The sequence below is a fragment of the Uloborus diversus genome, chromosome 2 (assembly GCF_026930045.1).
Source record: "Uloborus diversus isolate 005 chromosome 2, Udiv.v.3.1, whole genome shotgun sequence".
NCBI classification, from domain to species: Eukaryota; Metazoa; Arthropoda; class Arachnida; order Araneae; family Uloboridae; genus Uloborus; species Uloborus diversus.
The window spans coordinates 124,948,903-124,976,065 of record NC_072732.1 but is presented as its reverse complement, the minus strand read 5'-3'; the positions used below and the strand labels follow the sequence as shown (position 1 = coordinate 124,976,065).

Here is a 27,163-nt window from a genome sequence, read left to right as displayed (position 1 = left end):
AATTATTAACATCAAAAATAAAAACATTAAAATGTTTAAATAATTATCGTTTCGATAATTGAATAAAAAATAGCCGCAATTTCAAGAAATTAGTTACTTATGAAATTTTTTCTATCGGCTACTGTAGAAGAAAGAAGCCAGTTTGCTCTTCAATAGTTATTCCCATATTTTATGTTTAGTTTTAAGAACAATAATTTTAAACCTACTAAGCTAAATAGGGGAAAGCGGGGGGGGGGGGGGGAGCAATAAAAATGATGGCACATGAAAACCATTTCTATATTAGCGTTTTGTTTAGAAGCCGTTTGTTCTCCATTTTCAATAACTTTTAAGAATTTCATGAAATATACAATTTAGTATTAAATAGGAACCTAATGCTTACCTAAGGAATATTACTTTGTCCACATCATAAGCCCCAATTAATAAATCTAGAAAAATTAAAAATTGAGTTTTAAAGAAGAGTTAAGTAACGGTACATAAAAAACAAATAGATAATTACTTTTTGATTAATTGATTAAATTAAACTAGCTGTTCTCAGACTTTCATTTAAAAATAAGTATTTAGCATATAAAATAAATAAATAAATGAAACACAAGAACAACAATTGATAAGAGGCAGTGAAAACACATTTAAATCGGTCACAAAATTTGAATTATGGATTACGTTATATGGTGTGCAATACAAAACTTGTATTCTGTTAGTTCGTTTAATTATGCTTGAAGTACAGCCAAACACACAAAATAATATACTATTTCACATTGAATAGATTTTCTTTTTTTAAATGGTCATCTTGGTAATTAATTACCTTCAAAATTGTCGTAACTGGTTTTGGAATAAATTTACATACGTTGAAATATGTTACATGTGTGAAATATTTTGTGTCAAATGTCCCTAAGCTTAAAATTACTAAAAAACTTTTATATTTAAAAAAATAGCCAATTTTTATAATGTCTATTGCTACTTCACCAAGCCTGAAATAAAAAAGATTTTCTGATTCTCAAGAGAAATTTCAAAGTTAGGATTGTGAAAATGAACATGCAGTTAAAATATTGTTAACATATTTATATTTCCCTCACAACTGATCAATTTTACAGATAAAAATATCAGAAAGAAACACAAATTAAGGTAAAATAATAATAATAATAATAATAATGATAAAGAAATAAAATAAATAAACATATTTCTCAGAAAGAAAGAAAGAAAAAAAATACATAATGGAGCTCTTATTAACTTGCCAGGATATTGATTGTTATCCAGATCCAATCCAGCAGCCAATGAGAATCCAAATGTTGATGCAGGACTTAAGTTTGGAATGTCTGAAGAAAAAATCACCTATTAAAAGCAAGAAAAAGTAGCATATCATTTAAATATAAATCTTGAAAATAATAAAAAAATATATTAAATAGTTTATAATGCCATTAGTCATTATGTACAGTTTGGAAAATACTAACCATATTTCTTTGTAAACTAAAGAAAATTTCCTAATGAATTTGTTTTTCACTCGAATTTTAGTTTATTTGGGTTGAGACTACGCACACTTGAACCTGTAAATGTTAATCACCACTATCTCAACCAGATTTTACCTTTTTCGTGTATGTGAGGAAAGTTGCTCATAACAGTCCTAACATGCACAGTAGCTACCACATTAGGATGATTAAAATGTATTTAGGCGTTCTAGAGAGAGTTTGACCAGGCCTTTCAATTCAAGATTTTCTAAGGGGAAGTCAAGAGCTTTATGTTCAATACATTTTATAGAGAAAAAAAACGATAAAATATGTACAAAAATACCTAATTTCATTGTTTCTAAACTACAGAGGGGGTCAATTGTCTTCCTCCCCTGATTGGCTTATATGATGAGCCTGTGTTTAACCGCCAACCCTCCTCACTGCACCTTGTTAATCATTCGTATTTCATGTGCAGTTTATTTAGTCGGTCGTACAACTTTTATTTGACAACAACTATTAAATGATCGTTTACAGAAGTTGAAATTAGATTACTATAATGCAAGTCTCAATTTACAGCACAATGCAAAAATGTAAAAGTTCTTTCATATGGTTAAAAATATTCGCAAAAATTAAGAAAAAAATATGCTTCAATGGGTTTAAAGTAGTTTGAAAAGTTTGAAATATATAACCTTTAAAGCAAAATATTTTCGGAATTTTCCAGCCGAACGGTTTTTCTTAGGACGTTAATCAAATTCAATAGACAGGTTTACTAGTATTCTTATCAAACGTTTTGATATAGGATATTATACCAGTTCAAATTTAAAACTAGGAAAGATACAAGTAATTACCTTACCTGAGTTGGACTTGTTACAATGCCTGGTGTCCCTCCATGAAAAATATACACGACACCTTTTCCGTCTTCCCCACCATATGGGCATCCCACGGCGATATCTGCAAAGTATACAAACTATATAAACGTTCATCGACATGGTACAATATTCTTTTTTTCATTCATGTTCATTTATATGAGATCACAGAACTCAGATCTAAACGGAAATCCAAGCAAGTAAAGAATTTCACTCTTGAACTTCCTTTTTAAATCAGGGAACACACATTACGTATGGAATGAATAAATACATTTGTGCAGCAATGTCACAGTTATGAGATACAACGTTCATAAAGCACAAAAATTAGAAATCATAGAAAAGTCAACTGGTTTTCTCAGATGACTTTATATCCCGAAGACCATTTATTTTGCTTTGAAAAGGATGTTCCTTGATACCCCGAAATACGTGTCTGAAATCAAATACTAACTTAGGCTTTATAAACGTTGTATTTCTTACTGTTGCACATTTCGTATTCAGCATTCTGCCGTGCTAAGCGCAAAAATCCTATTGCTGCAGTTGAGTTAAAAGTTTTGCCGATATATTTAATTCAGATACAGATTTTTCAAATTTTTTGAAAAAAATATTTCCTATTCTCAAAGGACCGTTCAACATTGTATTTAGGTAAAATATGTGACAAGAAACCACCTGGTGATCGTAACTCAATTTCGATAAAAAGTGCATATGCGACTTTTGTTAGCACGGCAGTATTTCGTTTTGTTTGCAGAGGAATTCAAACTTTTCAATTATATCATGTTCTTTAAATTACACCTCTTCGTTTTCGATACTAAATGGCTTACACCACCTTGTGCCTTAGTTTTAATTATCAATGTGCCTCATCAATTTTTTTTTTTTTTTTTGACTATATTCGTTGCTGTGTGTATAGGAAAGCGTAATAAGGACGAACACTTTTTTTTTTCAAACGAATTGCTTATTTCTTCCTTAATATGGCAATAAAGGGTAAATTACAATTGATGCTTAGTTTCATTCTTCTCTCACAAATTTTATTTGCTAACACTTGATTTTTAAACTTCTGATATAATTAATAAGCTCCTGGATAAAACTGCAATTTACAGGATTTTCCAGAGATTCAAGGTAACTCCATATAACAGGTTTAACAAAACAAGCAAAGACACAATAAACAGACAAAAGTATAACAACCTTACAGAAATTGCGAAAGAAATGAAAACCTTTATGAAATAACGCATTGGATTTGCAGAACGCTTACTATATTACACCGAGAAGAAAAATATTTTTAAGAAAAAAAAAATTGTTTCGTACATTTGAATTTCAGATCATGTTCTCTGCAGTTTCAAGACACGGAAAATACGAGAATCAAAGTTCATTACCTTCGTCAAATTCTCCACACAACTTTAATTTCTCTTACTTTTCTCCTTACTGCCTCTTTTACCAACTGTAAAAGATGTATGCCGTTGCAGCAATCTTGTAGCAAAAAGTTTGAGCATAACTTAAAAATTTTGGCGTCCTCATGTTTTCGCTGCAGTGTAAAACATTACTGAAGGAATGTACATTTTTTTTTTGGATTCAAATCCTCTGATTTATGCATCAAGATTTATGTTTTTTCACAAAATTAGTGAACATCGAAAATAGTAAGAAAAACCAACTGTGTAAATTTTTCGTAACCGTACGCAAACCATACGTAGTCTGTCGAATAAATATGCGAACTGAGGCCTCAAAAAATTTATTTTGCAAAATTTAGTCCCCATCAATTTTGCCCTCTTCAAAGAACAAGGATGGTGATTGAATGTTTTGTCAGAAACTGGCTAACAATCAATGCTGAATGTGCTGGTGCATTGTCATGGTGATGGATCCATCCATCGCCTTGAGTCAAATTTGGTCACGCACGACGCACACAATCTCTCAAACGTTTGAAAACTGTGATTTGCTCAATTTTCATATTCGACGTACAGTAAAAACAAGGACAACAGAAATTAACATAATTTGCAACATACGTGCAATTTGGCAATCTGCCAAGCACTGACAGCTCATTGGGTGTCAACCAACTATCGCCGACAGTTAATGGGACTATAGTCCGCGTCATGGCCGCTAGATTACATGAGTTTGCGTATTTATTGGGCAGACTACGTACATAGCGATCAACAAACTCTTCCTGAAGATTTTTTACTAATTGTAGCATGGATTTTCCACCACCATCTTTATTAATCAATGAAACGCAATGAGGTGTGAAAAGGTGTTCGGGTGTGATGTATGTTTAGTCCCATTTCAACTAACTGACTAAAATTTTTCAGACAGGAAAAAAACGGACTGTTTCTTCAACACAAAGCTATAGTTTTACGTAAAACACAAGACAAATTGAACTACATGATAATCGTACTAACTCTAATATATGATATAATTATTATTTATCTTTCGGTTTGTTACAGTTTTCCGAAAATTATGTTTAAAGAAAGTACCTCCGTATCCATCTTTGTTGATGTCACCCAGAGATGCTAATGATAATCCAAAACGTCCTCGTGAAAATTTTCCATCAATATGACTTCTCGTGCGAAAATTGTGCTAGATTTACCGAAAATTTTCATTATTATTTATGCAGGCATTAAAACACTGATGCAATAATGAGTTCAGTACTTTTTATATGGCATGCAAATATTGGTATTTTTCATATAAATTCAGTACTTTTTTTCAGGCTTTTTAATAAGTTTCAATGCTTCATACCTAATAGATCAATAATAGAAAGATTAAAAAACAAGTAACGTAAAATGACAGCATCATTTTTTAAACTATACGCTTTAAAATATGTTCAAATTTTTTCTGTTACGAAGAAGGAGAAAATGTGTAGCAGACCTTTTGTTTTTAAAGAAAAAAAAACCCTCAAAAAACTGAGGAATGCAGAAATGTTGATGCTATTTAGATTATTTCATCTGTAATCAGGGGTGTGATATGGTCGAAACCAAGACACAGCCACTGGACAGTGAGTAAAAAAGGAACCTTAATTCATAAAATTTCCTTTTAAAATAATTATTAATTTGGACAATCAAAATTTTCAATCTTTTCGGTAACTTGGATTATTTGCAGATTATGACTTGATTTGCATTTATTCATGCTTAATGGCACCTTCTTGTGCGTAGTAAATGTAAAACAAAATATTTCAAAAAGTCCGAAAACTCTTTGTGTTAAATGCGCTCTTTTCCAAAAATTTTTTTGCTTGGAATTTAAAAAATATATAAGCAGATAATAAAATTAAAAAAAAAAAACGAATACGTTTTTTATAATAATATAGTCATTTTTTTTAAATGCAATTTTTAAAAAACTGACGAAAATGTTCATGAATTTGTTTTAAAGTTTCATTTTTAGCTTTAAATGTCATAACATGATATCACTCATTTTAAACTGAGTGGAATATTAGTAACGATTTTACATGCATGATTGCTCCTAATCATAAGCATCGAATACAAACACTCATCAATTTTTCAATTTAAACAAAGCACTAAACATTATTAAAAACTGTATAAATATGCAATTACATTAAATCATTTTTTTCTGAAATTAGGATGGTATCGCTGGAAATTATCTTCATTTCTGTGACGTATATGAGGTGAACGAACGACAATGACCTTTTAATAAAGCGACATATTTATTAGGGTGGAGTGAAAGCATGGGTGAAAAAACTCTAAATTCAATTTCTAATAGCAAGGGAAAGTTGTGATTTGGTCGCATAAAGAATAGCTAAAATATTTTCATAATGGTGGGCACGTTTAAGTCAGAGGCACGTTTAAGGAAGACACAGTAAGAACGTGCGTAAATGTGTCCCGATGAAAATGCTTAAACGTGCCCCGTCGGCAAGTTTGGATTTATTTTTAACGTGCAAAAAACTTTAAGGATAGTCAGTACCCCCTATACAATCAATGTTAATTTGCACAGGTTCATGTACCTTTTTCCGAAAATCTATTAAAGATACGATAATGAAATTTTTTCTGTACCTTAAGTAGACTCTTTTCTCTATACTGAAGTAAAATTTTACAGAAAGGAAGCTTAGTTTCTATTTAAAAAATTCTAACGCGTAAGTCACTGTATTTTTTTCCAAAAATGCCATTTTGCAACACGAAATCAGCTGTATAAAAAAATATTTTTGGAATATGAGAAAAATTTTACTTCAGTATATGCAACTAGATACATGGAATAAATGATAAAAATTTCAAATCCTAACACAATTAATTTCTGAGAAAAAGGAACATTTAGTTTCAAAAATACCACTTCGAGATATTGCAATTTAAAGGGGAAAATCATACCTTATCAACATATGTTTACCTTTTTTTGAAGCACTTTTTAACTTACTTCTAATATGAGCACGATCAAGAACTTTTTATCATTAAAAAGGTATTGAAATGGAGTTTCAAAATATATAAAAATCAAAAAATCAATTTTTTGAAAGTATTTAGGGTACTGACTCCCCTTAATAAAATTTCAATTCATAAAAGTACATTTCTCAAAAAAGGGTAAAGTTCTGCTAATTTTTATACATTTGTATTTTCTTAACCAAGTATTACTTACTCACAATAAACTTCGAAGCATTCAACATAAAATTTACTCAACTTGGTGGAAAATAGATTATTCTTTCTGCATGCTGGACCGAAGCTCGACTAATGCTCAAAAACTTGTGAGAATATTTGCTAGGGAGTAGCATTAATCTGTTATGACTGTTGTTCCTCAGTTATATTCATTTTTTTAAAAAGGGCACCGCGTAAACGCACCCGGTCTATCCTACGTATGTACATTACTATCTCATAGACAGAGGAACACTCTTTCTTACTTTTCGTGTTTGATATGCCACATATATGCGTCCTTTTTCATAACTTCCATCCTTGGCCTTCAGATTTGTATAAAGGGGTGCTCCGGCGACGATATCATCTAACCTTCAGAAAATGAAACATGAATCAATATTACTGTTAAAAACTGTTATCTATGTGCATCATGAAATGATATCATACGTTCCAGCAATAAAGTGTTAATATCTGTAATAAATAAATTAATTAATACTGGGATAAATGAGCGAGTAAAAGAGTGAATGAATAATAAATAAATTGAATGAATAAATAAATAAGTGAATTACTAAATGAAGGAAGGTAAATGAATTAATTAATAAATGAATACGAAAGAAAGTGAATGAATAAAAATAGAGTGAAAGTAGAAAAAATAGATTGGATGAAGAAATAAATAAGTGAATTACTAAATGAAGGAAGGTAAATGATTTAATTAATAAATGAATACGTAAGTGATTTAGTAAATGAAAGAGTGAATAAGCGAAATAAATTATTTCACTTTGCCCCCTTCACTTTGCCCCGCAATGATTTGACTAATTGTACAAAATATTTAAAATACAAATAAAGTTAATATTAACTAAGTAAATATTGCACCAAGTATTAGAAGGTCTCAATTAAAATTTAAAATGGTAAAAACAATAACTTTATCATTTTATAATTACAAAATTGTTTTCGACTTACGAAAAAATATTACAATATGAGTATCAATTTTTGAAAATTGGCTGTATTGTCACATAATTTATTTTTTGGCGATATTTTTTTACTGACCGGACTAGACTACATTAGCTACTACATAGTTAAAACATTATCTGTTGGCCTTAAAAGCAGGGTAAATATTTCATCATTGTCCCGCTATTTCACTTTGCTCCATATTCCCCTACATTACAAAACAGCATACATTTTGTAAAAATAAAGAAGTTTGTAAATTATTGTTTTATATCATACATTTAACATGTATTGCTTGTATATTTTAAGACAGACAATGCATGTAAGATATAATTTTTTCATGGAAATACGAATTTTTCTATAACATTCATTTTTTCTCAATATTTATCTTTTTTAAAAAACACTTTTACATGTAATAGTATGGCATTGAGAATACAAATAAAACCAGCATACCCATCGCCATTGATGTCTGCTACGCATACTGAATAACCGTAGTAAGATCCAAGCTGATCTCCAGAAATGTTGTGCAGGTTGTGTAACGTTAAATTAAATAAAGCAAGCTGAAATAAATATTTTTTTTCAGACACATAATTAAATAATATATTCTTACATAATATATGCATAAATAATACTCTAACTTTGTAACATAAAAATATATTACATTGTTAGAAAGGGTACCCAAGAAAATGCGAAACTTTTACTAAGCATTTTAATTAGAGTAAGCCCGGCGATCTTGCCCCGTCTGATAAATTGTCCCAGTAACTGTATTTCACGATTGTAACAACAGAGTGCGCCTGTGTCAACTTTTTCAAGGGGATTTGTGTATAAAGAAGCTACACGCATATACTAAAGCCATTTTCAGCGATTTTTCAAAGATCAATACAGCTTCAGAACAAGTGAAAGGTAAGAGTGACATTTTTCAACGCTTGATCTAAGATTTTATTTTTAGAAGAACTTTTGTTTAATTAACTAGCGTTCAAATATTATGTTCAACTATCGGTTTATACAGTAAAAGAGTATCATAAAAAAGGCTGTTACTATTAATTGCAGCCATATTGACTTGCTGTTTGAACAAGAGGTGGTGGGGCAATTAACCTTGACAAAAAGGTAATATGCCCCACCTGAATGAAGACCTGAATGACGTCGACTGTAGATTGGATAAAATGTATAGACTGCTTAGGATGGTTTCATGAAACGTGCACAATGTATAATCAGAGATGTAATGGCTGTGGCAAGATTGAAAAGCAATACTTATTAAAAACCACAAGTAATGTGCTTATTATGTAAAATATTTTAACCTATATTTGCTGTTTAGAATTAAATTGATTTTGATTTTTCATTTAGTTGCCCACATTATAATTTGTATTTATTTCAACTAATTTAGTCAATTAATACACTTTCTTACTAATAGCAGCAAGTTTTGAAATGCTGGTCAAGTGAGGCATTTTACCTGGTGTAGTGGGGCGAATTGTCTGACTGTCAAGGTAATATGCCCCAAAGCTGCAGTTTTTTTTTTTTTTTTTTTTTTTTTGCAATAAAAACTTTTATTCGTAGTTTTTGGCCACGTTAAATTTTACACAGCATTTGGACCTACATTAAAAGAGGCGGGAGGTATTATCTTTTAATTTTCGTTAACATATTTTTTTTTTTTTTTTAACTTTCTACTTAGGTGGGGCAAGATCGCCGGACCTACTCTATAGTGAATACTTGGTTTATACAATTACAGAACATTGATCTGGTAATTGAAGTTAAAATTGAAAGTTCTAAAAATCATAGTAAAAAAAAAAAAAAAAAAAAAAAAAAAACCTATTGAGCCTCATCATCTTCGATTATAGTAGTTACACAAACTAATAAAATGACTATAAGTCAAAAACAAACTTTTATTTACTTTTCCTGTTAGTTTATTTCCACGGGGAACACCAACAACAACATCGGGTTGCTTGTCACCAGTAAACTCACCAATAGCCATGGAGTAACCTAAATTGGAAAATACATTCCATAAATGAATCTATTTATTAATTAATTTTTTATTCAGATATTAGTGTATTTACTTATTCATTTATTTTTTCAACTATTTCATCTAAAACCATTTCAATAACTAGCTCAGGATATTTGATTAAAAAAAATATTTTGATTATCACTTTTGTCACTTTTATATATTTGATTATCGCTTTGCCTCACATTCCCCTACGTGTAGTTTTTTTTTGTTTAAGATGACTTGTGTATATAGTAGAAACTCGGTAAAGTGTGAAAAAGCTACTTATTATCGTTCCACAAAATTATACGTTCTGTTTTTCAATTAATTTCAATAAAAGTAAGATAACCATCGTAGAAACGAAAAGAATGATTCTAATGAAACAAATTCTTAACTTTGAGGGGAAGTAATTGATACGAATCAACAGCGTGCAGCATATATTGCTGTGTTGCAATACATTTTATTTGATAACGGGGTTTAATGACTGAAATTGGTAGAATAAAAAAAAATAATAATAAAAATAAAAAAAACACTAACCTAGAAAACACTATTGCTTTCCCAACATTTAAATTTAAATTAATTTTTTAAAACGTCTGATTTTTAAACCTAAATGTTTCATTGTGTGACGTCACAGGTGATGAAAGCGATCTTGAATCGGAGTGCATGGTTGTCTTTTCTGGCAAGATCTCGCCGTTTAATGACTTTTTCACTACGAACAATTTATTAGTGGAACGAGAATTGTTAGTTGAATAAAATATTCATTTAACGAAGTTTGGCAGCGCCCTGAAACTTTATTAGGTAACCCTAGCGACTTGCTCACTTCTGACGTCAGCAGAAAACAACAGCTGAGTGTCGTTTAAGATTATTTTTTAAAGAGAGGAAATAGGCCGAACTAAAGGAAAAAAAAGTAGCGTTCTCCATGCTCTTTCAGAAAAAAAATATTTGAAAAGAAAAAAAAAAGGAAACAATCGCATTAGCAACAACAGCAGTTTTATTCTTCGGTTTAAAAATTTATAAATTTTATTGCATAAAGCAGATTGTGTTGCAAGATAAGTATATGAATAAACATTGAAACTGAAAATATTAAACCGAAGATTAAAATTTCTAACGTGATTGTTTTTGTGAGTGTGCTAAAAGCGGAAGATTTTTGGAGATAAACAATAAAAATTTAGAGAAAATGGCACAAAAAAGATCACAGCTGTAATAAATAAGAACATTTGGAAATTTCGGTAAGAAAGACTCAAAATATGATAGCCATTATTCAGTTCAATGAAAAATACGTATTATATGCAGAAAAGATCATACTATTAGCGATTAAATAACTTTCATAAGTCAATGCTACTGTTACTTGTACGGTAATTCAAAAAGCACTAAACAGTCACATTCCTATTGTACACACAAGAAACTATTTTATTCCAACCTACACTGTTTTTCATCTTGAAAATAAGATTTTTAAACTCGTTTTCAATCAACGTTCAGTTCCAGTAATTTTTAAAGTTTGATGTAATATTAGATCAGCTAGCAGTTATTTTTTTACAATTGTGATTTATAGCATTGAACAGATTTAATAGCAAGTTGAAATCTTTTTATTTATTTATTAATTATTATTATTTTTTTTATCAAATGTTTAGATTTTTTCAAGTAAAATATTTACCGATAAAACTTTGTTCTGGCAAATAAATAAATAAGTATGGATAAAAAAAACAGTTATTTTTCATTGTCCTCTAAAAATAGTTAACTTGTAAAAAGAAAATTTAGGTATAATGATTTTGAATAAAAACCACTTATCAAAATTTTCCTTAGTAAACTTACCCAAATAGATGTCATCATCTGCTTCGGGACCCTCAGATGTATTGTAAAAGGTATTTTTCGACAGTAAATCTTGGGAAAATAGTTGCCCTTTAAAACCAATAAAATATCATTTAATTAAGAAATGTTTTTAAATTACATTCATATAAAAAATACTGTTATGGAAGAAAAGGAGACATTAATTCATGCTCATAAAAATCGTAACATTTTACTCACACCTTCAGACATATTTTGGAGCTTTCAACAAAATGTCTTTAATGATGTAGAGTTACTTTTCATTAGTGAGTCCTATTTGATTATATCTAAATCTAATACGATTCCGTAATATCAAACAACATTTTCACACACACTACTCACCCACGAAGAAGTAAATTTAAAAAATTAAAATTTTTAAATTTTACATTTATTTTTACATTATTTTTTGAAAATAATGTAAACTGTTTTTCAATGGCATGAATTTGATATGCATTTGAAATAATGGCGTTTTAAAAGTGTCTTACAGAATTTTTTTTTAATGTTTCAATATAAACATACCTTGCCAATACCAGCTTCCAACAGCACCCATAAATAAATGTCGTCCGTCCTTTAAGAAAAAAGAAATATTGGATTGAGAAAACTTAAATTTTTTCAACTTTAAAGGGAGGTAAGTTAGAAAACAATCAGCTATTTACTTTTGTTACAGCTGCGGAAAATCCAGCTTGGCAAAACCCCTGTCTATGATAGCCCCAAGCATCTGAAATGAAAACTAGGTTATAAAAAGAAAAACCTTTAATATTATAAAATGCATTCTGTGCAATGAAATGTACACTTAATCTACATTAAACATCCATTCAATTCTACTTGGAGATAGGAAAAAGAATTCAAATGCTTTGCACAAAATTTAGATTATTGCTTTCCCCAAGAAAACTACGTTTATTTATTTAGTTTTCAAAATATTCAGTTAAAAACCCTCCATAAGTAATATACGTACTTGTTTCTTTCTTTCTTGGAACTTTTAATACTAGGGGTCGTCTATAAATGATGTTAGGCTTTAAGAAGGGAGGGAGAGGGGGTGTGAAGTTGGGACAGTTAATAACAAGGGGGAAGGAGGGAGCAAAAAAGTTTGACATCACTTTTTCGGTTGAAAGTTCTTTTAGCATTATATTTTTTATTGCACTTTTTTCACGTAATATAGTTTGGCATGTGACAAATAGAAGTATAGGTGTAAGGCGAAATATGTCAGAGGGGAAAGGGGCTAAGTATTTTGTAAAAAAATAAATAAATAAACCCCCTTCGACATTCTTTATAGAAACGCTCGCCCCATGTCTCAGTTTTCAGACAAAATTCCGGTTTCCCAAGCTTGTTTACTTCACGTCCCGGTAAACGATACATTTATGTCGAAAAAAGTCTAAAGATAAATAACAGTACAGATTTTTTTAGGATAATTACTTTGTCATTTGCAAAAGTGACATGTAAAATTAATATTGGTTTACCTTGTGAAGATTTTTACAGCAAGATTAAAACCAAAAAAGACTTTCTAAAAAAAGTTCTAGCCAATGAAAGTACATGCAAATGTACAAAATTTTATCCCTCATTCCTTCTTCTAGTCATTTAATTTTTTCTTTTTACTCAAGTTATAGGGTCATTTCACACTATTTTTGACATTTATATAGAGTTCGTAACGTGACCTTTTTTTGCCATAACTTTTTAATTTACTATTTGATTAGCATATTATTTTATTTTGAGCTTTTCCTACAAACACACCAACTCATATTAAAATAATTTGCAAATCAAACAGTAAATAAAAAAGTTATGTCAAAAAAAAAAAAAAAAAGGCCACACTACGGACTCTACATACATGTCAAAAATATCATGAAATTACCCTATAATGAACGTAAACATCATGTTTATGTTTATTATAGGGTTATACTATGTCTTACATGTTACATGTAAGATATAGCTAAAACATAGCAAAAAAAGTTTTTTTTTTGTAATTTTTACAGCAATGTATTCTACACTTATTAAATTCGTAATGAGCAATAAATAATATTTGCAACCTTATTTTAAAATCACTTTATTTTCCTTCACTTCTTAATTTATTTCGAAAGTCATATCTACACTTCTTTACAAAGCTTCTTTTGTATCCGAAGAAATTCCTTACACATATTTGTTTCACGAAGCTATCTGCAATCTATCAAAGTCATTTACTCTTGGAAACTGAGGCGCTCACTTTGAATCATTCAGAAGGTTTTCGAACAAGGAGCAACTGTTAGAGTTATATAATGTGCGTTGAAGGATCTTAGAATTTCAGTGCATAACCAGTAAAGCGATATTTACTTTAAGTTGATTAGGAAATGTTGAAAGACGAAAGAAGAGTTGTTCTCGCTTGTTTTGATGTGGAGAATATTTTGAAAGAATTTTTATTGCAACTCATCAAGACCTGATGAGAGTTCTAGGTTTTTCTGAAAGCGGAATAAAATAAATTAAGGCTAATGACGATGGAACGCATTCGTTTTTACTAATTTTATTACATTCTTTATAGAGGTGCCCCGAGCTTAATTTTTTGGAGAGCGAAAATTCAGTTTGGTGCATTCACATTAGAGGTTTTGCAATAATGATGCCACACTTCTTTTCACCATTTTGACCACTCCCTTCCTTCGTCAGAAAGTATCACACTTCACTTTACCCTATCCCCTCTTGTCATATGTCGTGATATCTTTCATTAGCATATACTAATAAAAAATTGAGTGATGCCACACTTCTTGTCACCCCCTTCTTCCTCCTTGTCACAATTTCACGAATCCCCCTCCTTCTTCAATGCGTGACAGTTTTATCATTTGAGCGTATGAACTGTGTAATCTTCCATACGCTTTCGCATTCTGATAGTTAATTCTTCAGTTCAAACAGAGAAATAAGGCCGAAAATTTAAAGGGCAACACTAAGGATGGCCAAAGTTTTTTGTAAACACTACTACTACTTGAATTTATGCGTTGACAAATGTGTCTTGACTGGGGTAGAAATTTTTTGCTTGATAGTTAGAGGCGAGAGGAATCAATCAATTAAAACTAATTGATTTATCGTTAATATAATTAAAAAACAGGCAACAGAAAGGTAATATAGCAATCATTGTGCATATGGTTGCAAACAGAGTAATAAAAACGCATACCTCGACAAACATAATTTTCGAAAAATTTTCACATGAATTTTTCAAGCAAGAATTATTTTTATGATCTTTTGTTTTTACGCAAGAAAAAAGAACAGAAGACGGTTTGTAGTGTGGCAGGTGTCTGACAATAAACATAGATCTTCTAGAAATCATTCTGAGATTGACCTAGTCGATCGTAATAGATCTGCTAACTTTTTTTGAAATACAGTGACTGAGAGCTTCACCAAATGTATAACGAGCGGCTCCAAATGGCTATCGAGTCTCTTTTTTTATACGCTTGCTGGTGAATAGGCTTGTTTTAAAACCTTTTAGAGCATGTCGACAAAATTTTTTTGAGACCCAAAGCCAGTTGTATTCTATTTCGATGAGATGAGAAAATTTTTCTAAACCATCTTCACTGTATTGAAGCTTAGTCATTTCTTGAAAAATGCCAACATCAACATCAAAGTTTGTGTATATAGACAAATCAACAAATAAAATCATGTACAATTTAAGAAAAAAATATTCAACCTTCTTGAAACTATCTGCCAACATAACTTAACATTAAGGACGGAAAACACGTGCTAGGGCTTTAGAGGAGAAATTTAATAAGTCGCTTTTCATATTAGGAAAATTGCGATTTACAACGGGACAACTTGCCCTCTTATTGCTTATTCATGATGTACTCAAATAGAAGTTCAGAAACTTATTTGCCTGTACTCACAACGGGGCCAATTCACGAAAAACAGTAAAATTCACATAAAAAAATGATTTGAATGCTGATATTTTTAATTCAAATTAGGTTTTTCGCAATCACGAGTTGCGACAGGAACCTACTCATTAGAGTTATTGTTTTTAGAAACTGCTCCTGCCCCCCAAACCTGTCCCTTATCCTGGGCGGTTACGTGTGTATAGTTGTGTGTGTAGGCGCGTGCATGTGTAGGCTTGTGTGTGAATATACTTGTGTACGCACGTAGGCGTGTGTATATGAGTGTGCGTGTGTGTAGGACATGGACGCCACCAACCAATAGAAGCGGATTTCGGGGGACATTGCTCAGGACCGGAGGAGCCGCGCCTGCAGAAGACGGTGGGCGAGAGTGCTGCAGAAAGAGGCGGGGGAGAAATAAAATCAGCGTAACGCCAAGGACAGTCAAATGAGAACAATAAGCAATCGTGATTGCTCAAAAAATTTTAAGCTGCAAAGTTTGTTAGTTAAATATCAAGTAATAGATGAATACAAGAATGCTTTTCCAGCATTTTTGTTTTCTGAGGTGTAACAGGGCTTCAAAGGTGGCTGCCATCAGCTAAAATCCGTGCAGTTAACACATGTTTATTTCAAAGTAAGAGCTTACTTTGTTTTCTTACTGATTCAGATCTATCTGCTGTGTCAATACCTTTTTCATTTTATGCAATATTTTCTGAATTTTATCGCAGTACAAGACATTTTATAAAAACTTCAATTTATCTCGAACTCATATCCCTCACGAGACAAAATAAAAATATTCCAACCATTTGAAATAAGTTTTTTTTTTAACTAACTCAATATGCAATCATATCTTGTATATATTCATACATACATTGATTTTTATATGTACTATTTTTAGGCAAGTTAAATAGAAAATCGCAGCAAAAAAAAGGGCCCTTAATTCAAATAAACCACACGAGAAAGTCTCTTCCAAATCGAGCAATATCAACAGCCATATATCTCTTACTTCCTTTCAACCATTAAACACTAAATCTAAACACAGGGTTTTTTACGACCAAAAAGAGATAAACTGACGTCTCAAATTCTCTCACAGTGAGGGTAATTGGAACTATACATCAGAGAGAAATGCAGCCCTTAAAAGAGAGATTTGGGGATTTGAGGGATCCATAGTTTCTAACAGTGCACCACACGTGCCAGACACGTGGATTATTCTTTCTTAAAACAGGGGAAAAAACTTTTTCCGGTGTTGACATCGCAAATCAGCAAATCAACTCTGTTTTTCTTCAAAATAACTACTTCATGGGTGACTTGCGGGAGTTAAGCTGCTTTTAGTACCGTATGTGATATATTTAGACCGACATGATTTCAAGGTAAACACGAATTATAAAGTGCACAAAGGCATAACTTTCTCTCATGTTGACATAGTTTATGCACAGTGTAAATTTGCTATAAATTTACCTGAGGTAAATTGTCTTTATGAACACTTCTTAAGGCTTGGTTTTGAAGAGTGTGTTATGTTCCACCTCAACATCTTAGGCCACCTTGAATCAGTGCGGATCCAGTGGGTCATGATCTCTCCAGGCCCTTCACTTCAAAATTTTCCAGTGGGGTCAAAGGATACATACTCGATGCATATTATATCAAAAGACAACAAAAACCACGCCCTCATATACGTAAATATATTAGTAATTCAAAACCAGGGGGGGGGTCAATCCCCCTCCCCCCGGGGGGAGGGGGATTATAGCGCAAGGTTCGTCTTCAAAATTTTTGGGGGGAATTTTTATAAAAATTTGTCCAAATATTCAAATGTATTTATTGATTTATTTTTTTTAAATTATTTATTTTATGTTGTTTATATTTTATTCATTTATTTATTTAGTTTGTGTGTGTGTGTGTGTGTGTGTGTATGTCATTGGCATAGTACAGAACTTTTCAAATAAAATCATAACAATAATTTTTAAAAAACAAATATTTAAAATAAAAAACATAAAAAAAAATAAAGTAAATAAAAAATGTTTAAAAAAATAATGGAAAAAAGAGAGTTAAAAATAAAAAAAAAAGGAAAGAAGGTTGAATTTTTTTTAGGGGGGAACTGCACCATTGAACTTGGGGAGGGGGAGAGGGGGTACCCCTGCTCAAAATTGATATTTGGATCTGAATGTGACACACCTATCCCTCCACTTCCGATTTGTGAAATCTTTTTCATGATGAACTGCTTCAAAAACCAAAACTGGATTCACACTTGGCTTGCGATCACACGTTCCCTGGTGTATGTATCCTAACATCGTAACCATGTCTACTAGATCTGGAGCATTGAATGTCATATTGGCATGTACTTTTGAAATTTTACGTGATATTTTATTAAAATCCAAGCCATGAAAAATAAATATGTGGGCAAGCTCATTTATGTTAGTACTGAAAGATCAGAAATTCTTAGATTGGTACCGATCCTGCTTCCTCTCTCCCCTCCCTCCTCCCCCCTTTTACCAAATGGAATCCCTTCATCCTTTGCAGATTGGAAGTCGTCTCTAAGGGGCCATTCATTAATTACATAAGGATAATTTTGGCAATTTCAACCCCACCCCCTTTCCCTATGTAAGGGTACGTAAGATTTTTCAAACCCCTCCTCCCTATTCTTACGTAAGATTACGTTTTGTTTTCCAAAATAATAAAATAACGAATCTTACATCAGTGGAACCAAAATTAAATTCACTATTATTAAACTAAACCTATTTGTGAAAAGAAATATTTACTGTAAAGTTGGAATCAAGACTGAAGGTTTTTTTCGACATTTTTTTGCATACGATATGCTATACTAATTAAAAATAAAACATGCCATACATAGTGCGATTCCTTTATTATATTTTACACAATACAATCTTTGTAAAACGAATAAAAAATAGCTCATCCTGATACATTTTCTACCTTCCAGAGGCAAATGATCCTGTCAATTCACATGACAGCACGATTTCTAATGTAAAATATCGACTTGGAAAACATTATGTAAGAATGGGTTTGACCCTTCCCCCCAAAATAAGAGACTGTAATTTTTCCAACCCCCTCTCCCCCTCAGGACCCTTACGTAATTAATGAATGACCCCTAAGTCAAGTTCCGTTTACTACATACAGTAACTTAAAAAAAAAAAAAGATGTTTTCCAGAGGACTAGAAGCATAAAAGGTCAGTATGAAATTAGTTGCACATTTTTTTTTTTTTAAAGGCAGCAGAAGTTGACTTGTTCTGGGAACATTTTAAAAAAATTTCTCTGAGTTTCTTTTGAAAACTTTTGTATTTTTTCAATTACGAAAAGTGGCATTTAAAAATATAAAGAACTCCAAGAAAATAAGAACTCAATGACAATTAAAAAAAAAAAATCAAACAATGTGTTTTATTGATAAAATTAACCGCAATTAACATTGCTACTAAGATCGTGCCCAATGGGAGGTTTTTATGTTTTAAACCTCTCCAATTGTAGAAAAAAATAAACAAATAGGCTTTTTTTTTATTTAGATTAAAATTAGAACCACTGCGTATGTTTCTGCAATACAACCTACCCCTTCGCAACTAAATAAAATTAATCTGGAGCGATTCAAAATGATGAATGAACGGTTGAATAAATCTGGCAAAGCTAAGCATCTAGTTTAGGCTAATATTTGTATTTCTTGTGTAAAATGATAATTAAATTAAAAGTATATAGTAGTTATATTTCCAATTTAGATTAAAATTAGAGTTAATCTGCATATTTCTGCATTATATCTTACTCCTTCCCAGCAAAATAAAGTTAAGCTGCAGCAATTCAACGATGAAAGACTGGTTGAATCAATCTGGCAAATTAAAGCATTTAATATTCGTGAAAGGTAAATTTCTCGTGAAAAGAGATTTTCGTTGAATTTTGTCTTGTCGCTAAAATGTAGCGAGTAGTAGTAGTAGAACAAAACGATTGTAAAAACAGGTTTCATATAGGAACAACGGCAACCCGTGCCAACTTACGCCTGAAAGTGTAAACCAGCATTATGTACTAGGCCGAATCGAAAAAAAAAAAATTTTTTTTTTGGAAGTTCGAAACTTAATGTTTTTAAAACGTTGCCCCTACAGCTCACATGTACCACAAAAAAATTTATTCAAATCAAAGAATTATTAGGTGTTCAGTAAGAGGCCTAAAACTTGTAATTTTCTTCAAAAAATTGATTTTTTTTTCTATATATATTTTTTAAAAAAGTAAGGTAAATTTTAAGGATTTATCAAGCTGAAAAATATAAACATTAAAGTCAATAATTAGCGTTAAGTAGAAGTTTTTGCTCTCTTGCAATACTTAAGTCTCCCACATAGTACTCAAAATATGGATTTTTTCACTTGAAATATATTATTTTTCTATTATTCGTTTGAAAATGTGTTCGCTAATAATTTTCGTTGATATTTTATTTAAATTTATATATAATTTTGTAAAAGATAAACCGAAAAAATCAATTTTTTGAAGAAAATTATAAATTTTAGGTCTTTTGCTAAACATCTAAATATTTCTTAATTTGGATAAATATTTTGGTGGTACATGTGAGGCTATTGGGGCAATGTTTTATCAATATGAAATTTCGAACTTTCAAAAAAAAAATTTTTTTTTCTTAGTCAACCTAGTACACAAAGCTGGTTTACGCTTTCAGGCATAAATCAGCACGGGTTGCCATAGTTCAAATTAGATGAAACTTTTTTTACAACTGTTTTTACTTAAAAGAAAAAAATATAAGAGAATGTGCTACTTGAAATATCGACTTTTTTTCTTTTTTTTTTGTGACACCCTAAGGATCACACTAGACTGCTTTTCTCATTAAAGCCTGTTGATGGTCTTCATTGCATCACGAGCTAAAACATGTAAACATGTACATGTAAACTAGCAGATCATGATGTTTCCTTGGTAAAGATCTGCTTTGATAGTTATAAAGCAGTCAAATATGGTATTTAAGCTTATGTTAGTAATTATCATTCATTTTATCATTCGAATATCATCAATCAATAAAAGTATTTTTTTTTTTTTTTTTTGACTTTTACGTACACACGTCCTCATCAATGTAGCAACTTTAAGGATATCAATCAGTCAAAAGCACTTTTGAAAAGATGTCTAATGAACACGGTAAAGAAGAAGTTAAACTCACGAGCAATTCGTTTCATAACATAAATAAGTAGAGAAAAGGGTCTTATTGTAGTGAACTATGCAAGAGCATTTATATGCATATTTTTAGCTGCAAGAAATCAAGTGTTTGACGAGTGAGTTTGCAACATTGTTATTTGAATTCGGGGAAAAAAATTTCAGTGCCAATAGTTTTATTGAGTCTTCATTTTTGTTTTTTATTTTTTAAATCTGATGAAACAGTAAAAACATCAGTGCATGATATGAGATTTAGGCGAGGAAAATTAAATACGTGACATACTAGCTCCTGTTGTGCACAACGTATATTATACCAATCATTCCTTTTTTCTTCTTAAAATGTTCCCACACATGCAATGTGTTTTTTACAAGCATCACACTAAAAGCATCCTGCTACAACTTTCCCAAGTGATCAGCAACGAACACGCAACTATCTCCATTTCTGTCTTCAAACAGAGCCGAACCGGTGTCTAAAACAACACTAACACATGTCGACTTTTCAAATCAAAATAAAATAAACTCTGTTATCACTCATGCCATAAAATCTCCTACCCTGCATGAAAAAGGTTCACCCAATAAGCCATTTCCGGACTTAAACGCTGTCCGAAACTGCACTGGATAAATATATCAGACGAGCATTGTATAAAACATCTGTGTATTAGACAGGGCAGCTCGTTGTTACTCTTTTCAGCAGACCGCTGTCGGATAAATATTTTTAATAGAAAGGCAATACAGGAGGCCACTTCCGCTTTCGAACAAAAAGAAAAGCGGGGAACCATTCGGTTTTACTTCAGAACCACCGAAATTTATAAACAGAGGCTGACATAAAGCTTCCGCACACAAACTAGACGTGCTGGGAATATAAAGGTTGAAATGGTTGCTATTTTACGTTTTATGCAGAGCAATATGTATTCTATATTTTTAAAACAGCAGAAATGCGGAGTCCTACATTTTTGAGGTATATTTCCAAACAGGAAAAGCATGTGTTGCCAAGTATATTGGTGTAAGACAGTTACACAAGATACAATCTTGTTTTCTCGGTAATTTATACTGAGGTTTAAGCCATTGCAGTTTTTTTCAATATCTTCCAGAACAATGCATGAACAAAGTTTATAAAGCCCCCTGTATATTATTTGTTGAAACAGCATTTCAAACCACAATTTAAAATGCTTTTCCATAAGCCCATAACTCTACTCTATTTGTGGGCCATAAAATAGCCTTAAAGTCAAATTGTGTAGTTGATCTGAATTTTATCTATATTATAGATAAACAATTTATTGAATCTTTTGAAAACATATTACTTATTTCTTTGTAGTAAATCTTAATATTAAAACGCAAACTTTTCAGTTTAACATTTCTTCTGTAAGTAGCCTAGAAATAATATCGCCGTATTTTACGGATGACTGTCGCTAGAAGCGGTGCATTTGTGGAATCTATCGGCAGAAATATTCTTAATTATATAAAAATTGCGGGAATGTCAAAATTATTTCCAAACAGTACAGTCGAAACTGTAACAAGAACGACGCATTTTTGCATTAGTTTGATTAACGGTTAATAGGAAGTGTGCTAAGTGAAATGGAAAAAGCAAGTTTAATTTAAAATTTCTATTCGTGCTCAATTTAATAGAGTTCTAGACACATTGACAGTTGTTCAGAAGTCATTTTATCAAAATAAAAGTTTCATGATTCTTTCATCGCCAAAAGGCTCAACTCGTGTTGGTTTTGAAAGATTTTCAGAAATTCAACTTTTTAGAAATTCATAATGTCGTAAAAACTGTAGTATATGGTATATCACATTAAATGCATTTTAACTCAAGCATAACTTTTAAAAAAACTGGGAGAGCTTTCATACGTCTTAATGTTTTTTGGAGATTTTAATAAAAAGGTTTGTAGAGATCCCGTAAATCCATGGTGCTCAACCTATGGCCCGCAGGGCACATCTGGCCCACGAAGCTGATCCATATGGCCAGTTGTTTTGTTGAATGTTACAAATTGAAAAGTACGATTAATGACAAAGTTACAAATTTGGGGCCAAATTTTCAGAAATTCGTTTCTGAAAAACAGAAGCATTTTATAAATGAAACATAATAACGGAACAACAATTAATGGCTTTTAAAATTTCTTTCTTTTTCCAAAGTTTCCCATTCCATTGAAAAAATTTTCGAACATTTTGATCCTTCCGAAATGATGGAAAAACTACACTTTCAGTGAAACAGTCAACAGTTCAAAGTTATGCCAAGTAATGTTTCAATATTTTGATTTGCATGCATAAAATGAGTTATGAAAGCATTTTATATGTCTAAGAAAAGATCTTACACGATAAGTTAAAACAAATATGCGAAGTTTTGCTTGAAAACAACGCATGTTTCTTTTAACTCATTAATTACAATTTTCTAAAGCTGAAGACAAAACAGAGTAGCCAAGTGCACAACCACTTTCTTGTGTTGTGTGATGCGAAAAAAAAAAAAAAAAAAAAAACGCAATCTATATCTCTACAACAGAATCTATCCTCCTGCCTAAATTGCACGTCACCGAGGGGTGTCGGTAAAACTGCACCAATTTAAATGAATGCGCCATTGAGTAGCGGAAAACTTGAAAGGTCTGTTGGTTATTTGTTATCGCAATGGGGTAGAACGTCGCCCTTTTGGCAGATTTAGATGTGTTTTTGCTGCTCCAGTCAGTGGTACTTTGTTTAGAGTACATGTGGGGGTGGTCCTTGGCTGGCCGCCTGATGTTTGTCTGAGAACTTTGCCTTGAAATTTTAGGGTATTTGTTTGCAAACGAATGATCAAGCTGATTCACTGCTGAACTGGGATGGGATAAAACCAGACATATTTAAATATTCTAAATATAGCCAGTTGATAAATGTGGACCTGTTTTTGAAAGAAAAGATACTTCTCAAACGTCATTTTAAATCATGCTGCATTTTTATTTCTCTTTTCTTTTTTCCTTTTTTGTTCTTATAAATTGCATATAAGAAATTTTTCCAGAGCTCAGCAAGCCTAGCTGCGAGTACATTAACATCGATTACTTGTTGCTCGTTGTTTGAAGTTTACAGCAGACACATTAGCAGTTTTTACAGTCACACTGGCTCGGTCTTTAATCAATCATTAGTCAGTTGCCCCCACTGGCTTTGAGATTTTAATGCATTGACATAGAAGTGGGCGTGGTTTTTAGTGTTTTTTGGGATGGTTTACATTCAGTGAAGATATACTCTTTGTGCCTTTCTTCCCTGTTTACTACTGCTACTTTGTTACACTAAGGTGTTTTTATTCATCTAGTGTTTACAGTGTTGGAATTACATCATTACAAAGTAATAATAATAATAAGAATAATAATAACAATAGTAATAGTAATAATAATAGTAATAATCAAAATATAAGTACATAAAACAAAAGTAAATAAATGGTCAGAATTCTACACACTTTTATGGCACTGAAAGACATAGTTTCTATTCAAATTCTGAACTATTGTCAAACGGAAATAGAATAACGATGAGGAGAATAAAATAGAGGATTTAAGTTTCAGTATAAAATGTTTTCGTCATCATTTTCTCCCTTAAATTTTGAGTATTAATTGTTTTAAACTTCATAAACTTAATATCACGGTATTTCACCCATCAATGGCTTGAGCGAAGCATTGCATTTTGCTCTTCTGGAGGTTTTTCTAATTTATGAAACAACTAGTGGCACCAGCACGGCTTTGCCCGTAGTAGAAAATCAAAAGGTCTTTTGGTTCGCCTGTATATTTACAAATAATGTATGATGAATTTCTCGCCAATTAACTTGCCCATGTTACGGTTCCACGTTATGATAACTTGGTAATTTACTCGACCATCTTATGATAATTTTGCTCTGGAAAAAGTTCTTAAAAATGAAATAGAAAAAGAAAAAAATCGAATTTTCGAAGAATCGCTTCGAGGTGCACACCCCCATGCTACAAACTAATTCTGTGCCAAATTTCATGAAAATCTTCCAAGCGGTCTTGGCGCTATGCGCTTCACAGAGATCCTGACACAGAGATCCGGATAGAGAGAGATCCGGACAGATAGCTTTATTATTAGTTTAGATGTACAAAGAAATATTCAAATTTCGGCATTTTTTACTAATTTTTGATGCGAAGTTTTTTACATTTCTTTATTCTTGGTATTGCAAACATACAATACATGGTTAAATAAATACATTGCTGACAATGTATAGATAACATGTATTTGCAGTAAAAGTTGTGATTTAGAGGAGATCAAAAACCGTTCTTACGCGGACTTTGTGAAACTTTACTAATAGTTTCTATTTAAAAAAATAAAGAGAAGAATTAATAATAAAAAAAATCTGAATCAAAAATTACTTGAGACGTGAACAAGACCAAAGTTTATTCCGAAAGGAAGTTATAATGGACATTTAAGGGCTCTGTTTATGAATATCTAAGATCAACTGCCAGTACTTATACTATTATAGCTTTGTTTTCGTGGTTGTTCTTTCCCCAAATAATTCTGTAATGAGTGATAAGAAAAAAGCTATATTTAACGGAAAACAGAGTTACACTACTAAGCGATGCCTGTTGATATCTAAAATATTAAAAGTGCTAATCGTAAGCAAGTCTGAAAATGTCTAAGTGCTATCCGAGATAACGAACTGTCAAAACATTAAGAAAATAATTTACTAATTAACTTACTAATAATTTAAAAAATATATTTTACCCTCGAAATACAGTAAAACCTGTCTACAACGATACTGTTGGGACCTTAAAAAATATCGTAATAGACAGGTTATCGTTATAGAGAGTATCGTTATATACAGGTTTCACTGTGGGTGGTAGTAATCCACTTACACGTTTCTTTCCTTTATCCCTCATAAATATAAGCGCTTTGACTTATTTAACCACTTATTTTTTAAACAGTCAAATGAATACTTAACAACACTAAAGCTCTCAAAAACAAACCTACTTTAAGCTTCATTAACCAAAGGCAAAATAAAACGAAATCGACCCTTCTAAATTGTTCCGTAAACACAAAATTGAAGCTATTTATCTCTTCTTCCATCGGCCCTCTCCAAGTATCTGTGTTATGCCTGTAAAATCTCTTAAGCGAACTATCTGGATAAGACGCTGTTGACAGGTGCTGTGTTATCATTGGCATAGAGATATGTTCTCGAAGACAGCTGCGGAGAAGCAAGGAAAACTATCTCGTTACTCTGCAAAAGTTACGATGGGTATGGCACTTGGTGCATATAGTATCGGACCAAACATACACTTTGAGAACTGGGTATTTTTCAACGTACCGGTATATCGGTATCAGTACAAGTATTAGAAGTTATTCCAAAAAGGCAAAAAATATGCTCGTTTTATTACCTTAATACGCAAAACTATACAAAAAAGATGAGTACATAAAATATATGAAAGCAATTATTGTAACCTAATATAAAACAAAGGAACAATGTTATAAGAAGAGCTGATGTGTGTGTGCATCACATGACTTACTTTTACTTCAATTTAATGTGATTTCCCCATCCTTGGCAATTTTAATGTGATTCAATTGTTTACCCTCTAAATATCATCAACAGTGGTCAAATTAAAATCAAATTTAAAATTAAAAAAAAAAAATCCCCAAATTTGTCTTGGCGACCTAAAGACTGGCGATATATCGCCAAGAGTCCGATAAATTACAACATCACTTGAGTTTACATCAAAATTAACAATGATTTCTCCCCAAAAAGGGGCAAAACACCCCCTTAAAAACATCCGAATGCAACCAAAATTGAAAGTGCACAACTACGTCTTACTAGGAGTCTACGTACCAAATTTCAACTTTCTAGGACATACCGTTTTTGACTTATGCGAGATACATACACACATACACACATACGCACATACGCACATACATACGTACATACGGACGTCACGAGAAAATTCGTTGTAATTAACTCGGGGGTCGTCAAAATGGACATTTCGGGTGTCTGTAGGTTCTTAGGCATATATCCACGAGTGGTCGGGTCGAAAAAAACTCAACATTCATTCGGGGGTGAAAAAAAATGGAAATTAAGGTCGATTTTTGAGTGAAATTTTTTTTGCGAATACAAATTTGCAAAAATTGTGACGTTTCCTAAGAATCTTCACTTTGGTCGTCCTCATCTTAATAACATTAGATGTATTAGCCTTCTGTCTTGTCTTGGTAAAGTTCTAGAATTTCTTCTCACCCGGAGACTCTCATGGCACTTGGCTAAGAACAATATTCTATGCTCTGACCAATACGATTTTACACCAAATAAAAATAAATCTGCTGAAGGTGCCCTCTCTCGCTTATGCGAGATTGTTGCATATGGCAAAAGAAAAAACCTTTTTACTGTCTTGGTATTTATGGATATCAAGGGAGCATTTGATAACGCGTGGTGGCCTGCTGTTATTGATCTACTTAAAAAAGCTCGAGTTCCTGCAAATATCTTATATCTTTACAAAAATTTCTTACACAATCGATTTGCTGAGCTTACTCTTGGGGATATCAAGAAAGTGTGCCAATTGGAGAAAGGCTGTCCTCAAGGTTCAGTATCTGGTCCCAGTTTGTGGAATTTAGTTATGAATGATCTATTACAAAAACTTTCGTCATTTATTGGATGTTTTAAAAT

The 27,163-nt window shown here is 31.7% G+C and overlaps 1 protein-coding gene across 1 annotated transcript in view; it reads right to left on the bottom strand.

Moving 5' to 3' along the window:
* LOC129216526 (integrin alpha-PS2-like) overlaps nucleotides 1–27,163 on the bottom strand; it is a 139,801-nt gene that overhangs the window by 27,701 nt on the left and 84,937 nt on the right. The window contains exons 5-14 of the mRNA XM_054850741.1: nucleotides 12,250–12,311; nucleotides 12,113–12,161; nucleotides 11,582–11,668; nucleotides 9,683–9,771; nucleotides 8,248–8,354; nucleotides 7,119–7,221; nucleotides 4,762–4,864; nucleotides 2,296–2,393; nucleotides 1,233–1,329; nucleotides 380–425 (exon numbers count right to left, since the gene is read on the bottom strand). Coding sequence (XP_054706716.1) covers nucleotides 380–425; nucleotides 1,233–1,329; nucleotides 2,296–2,393; nucleotides 4,762–4,864; nucleotides 7,119–7,221; nucleotides 8,248–8,354; nucleotides 9,683–9,771; nucleotides 11,582–11,668; nucleotides 12,113–12,161; nucleotides 12,250–12,311 — 841 coding nt within the window. The remainder of the gene's footprint in view (nucleotides 1–379; nucleotides 426–1,232; nucleotides 1,330–2,295; nucleotides 2,394–4,761; nucleotides 4,865–7,118; nucleotides 7,222–8,247; nucleotides 8,355–9,682; nucleotides 9,772–11,581; nucleotides 11,669–12,112; nucleotides 12,162–12,249; nucleotides 12,312–27,163) is intronic.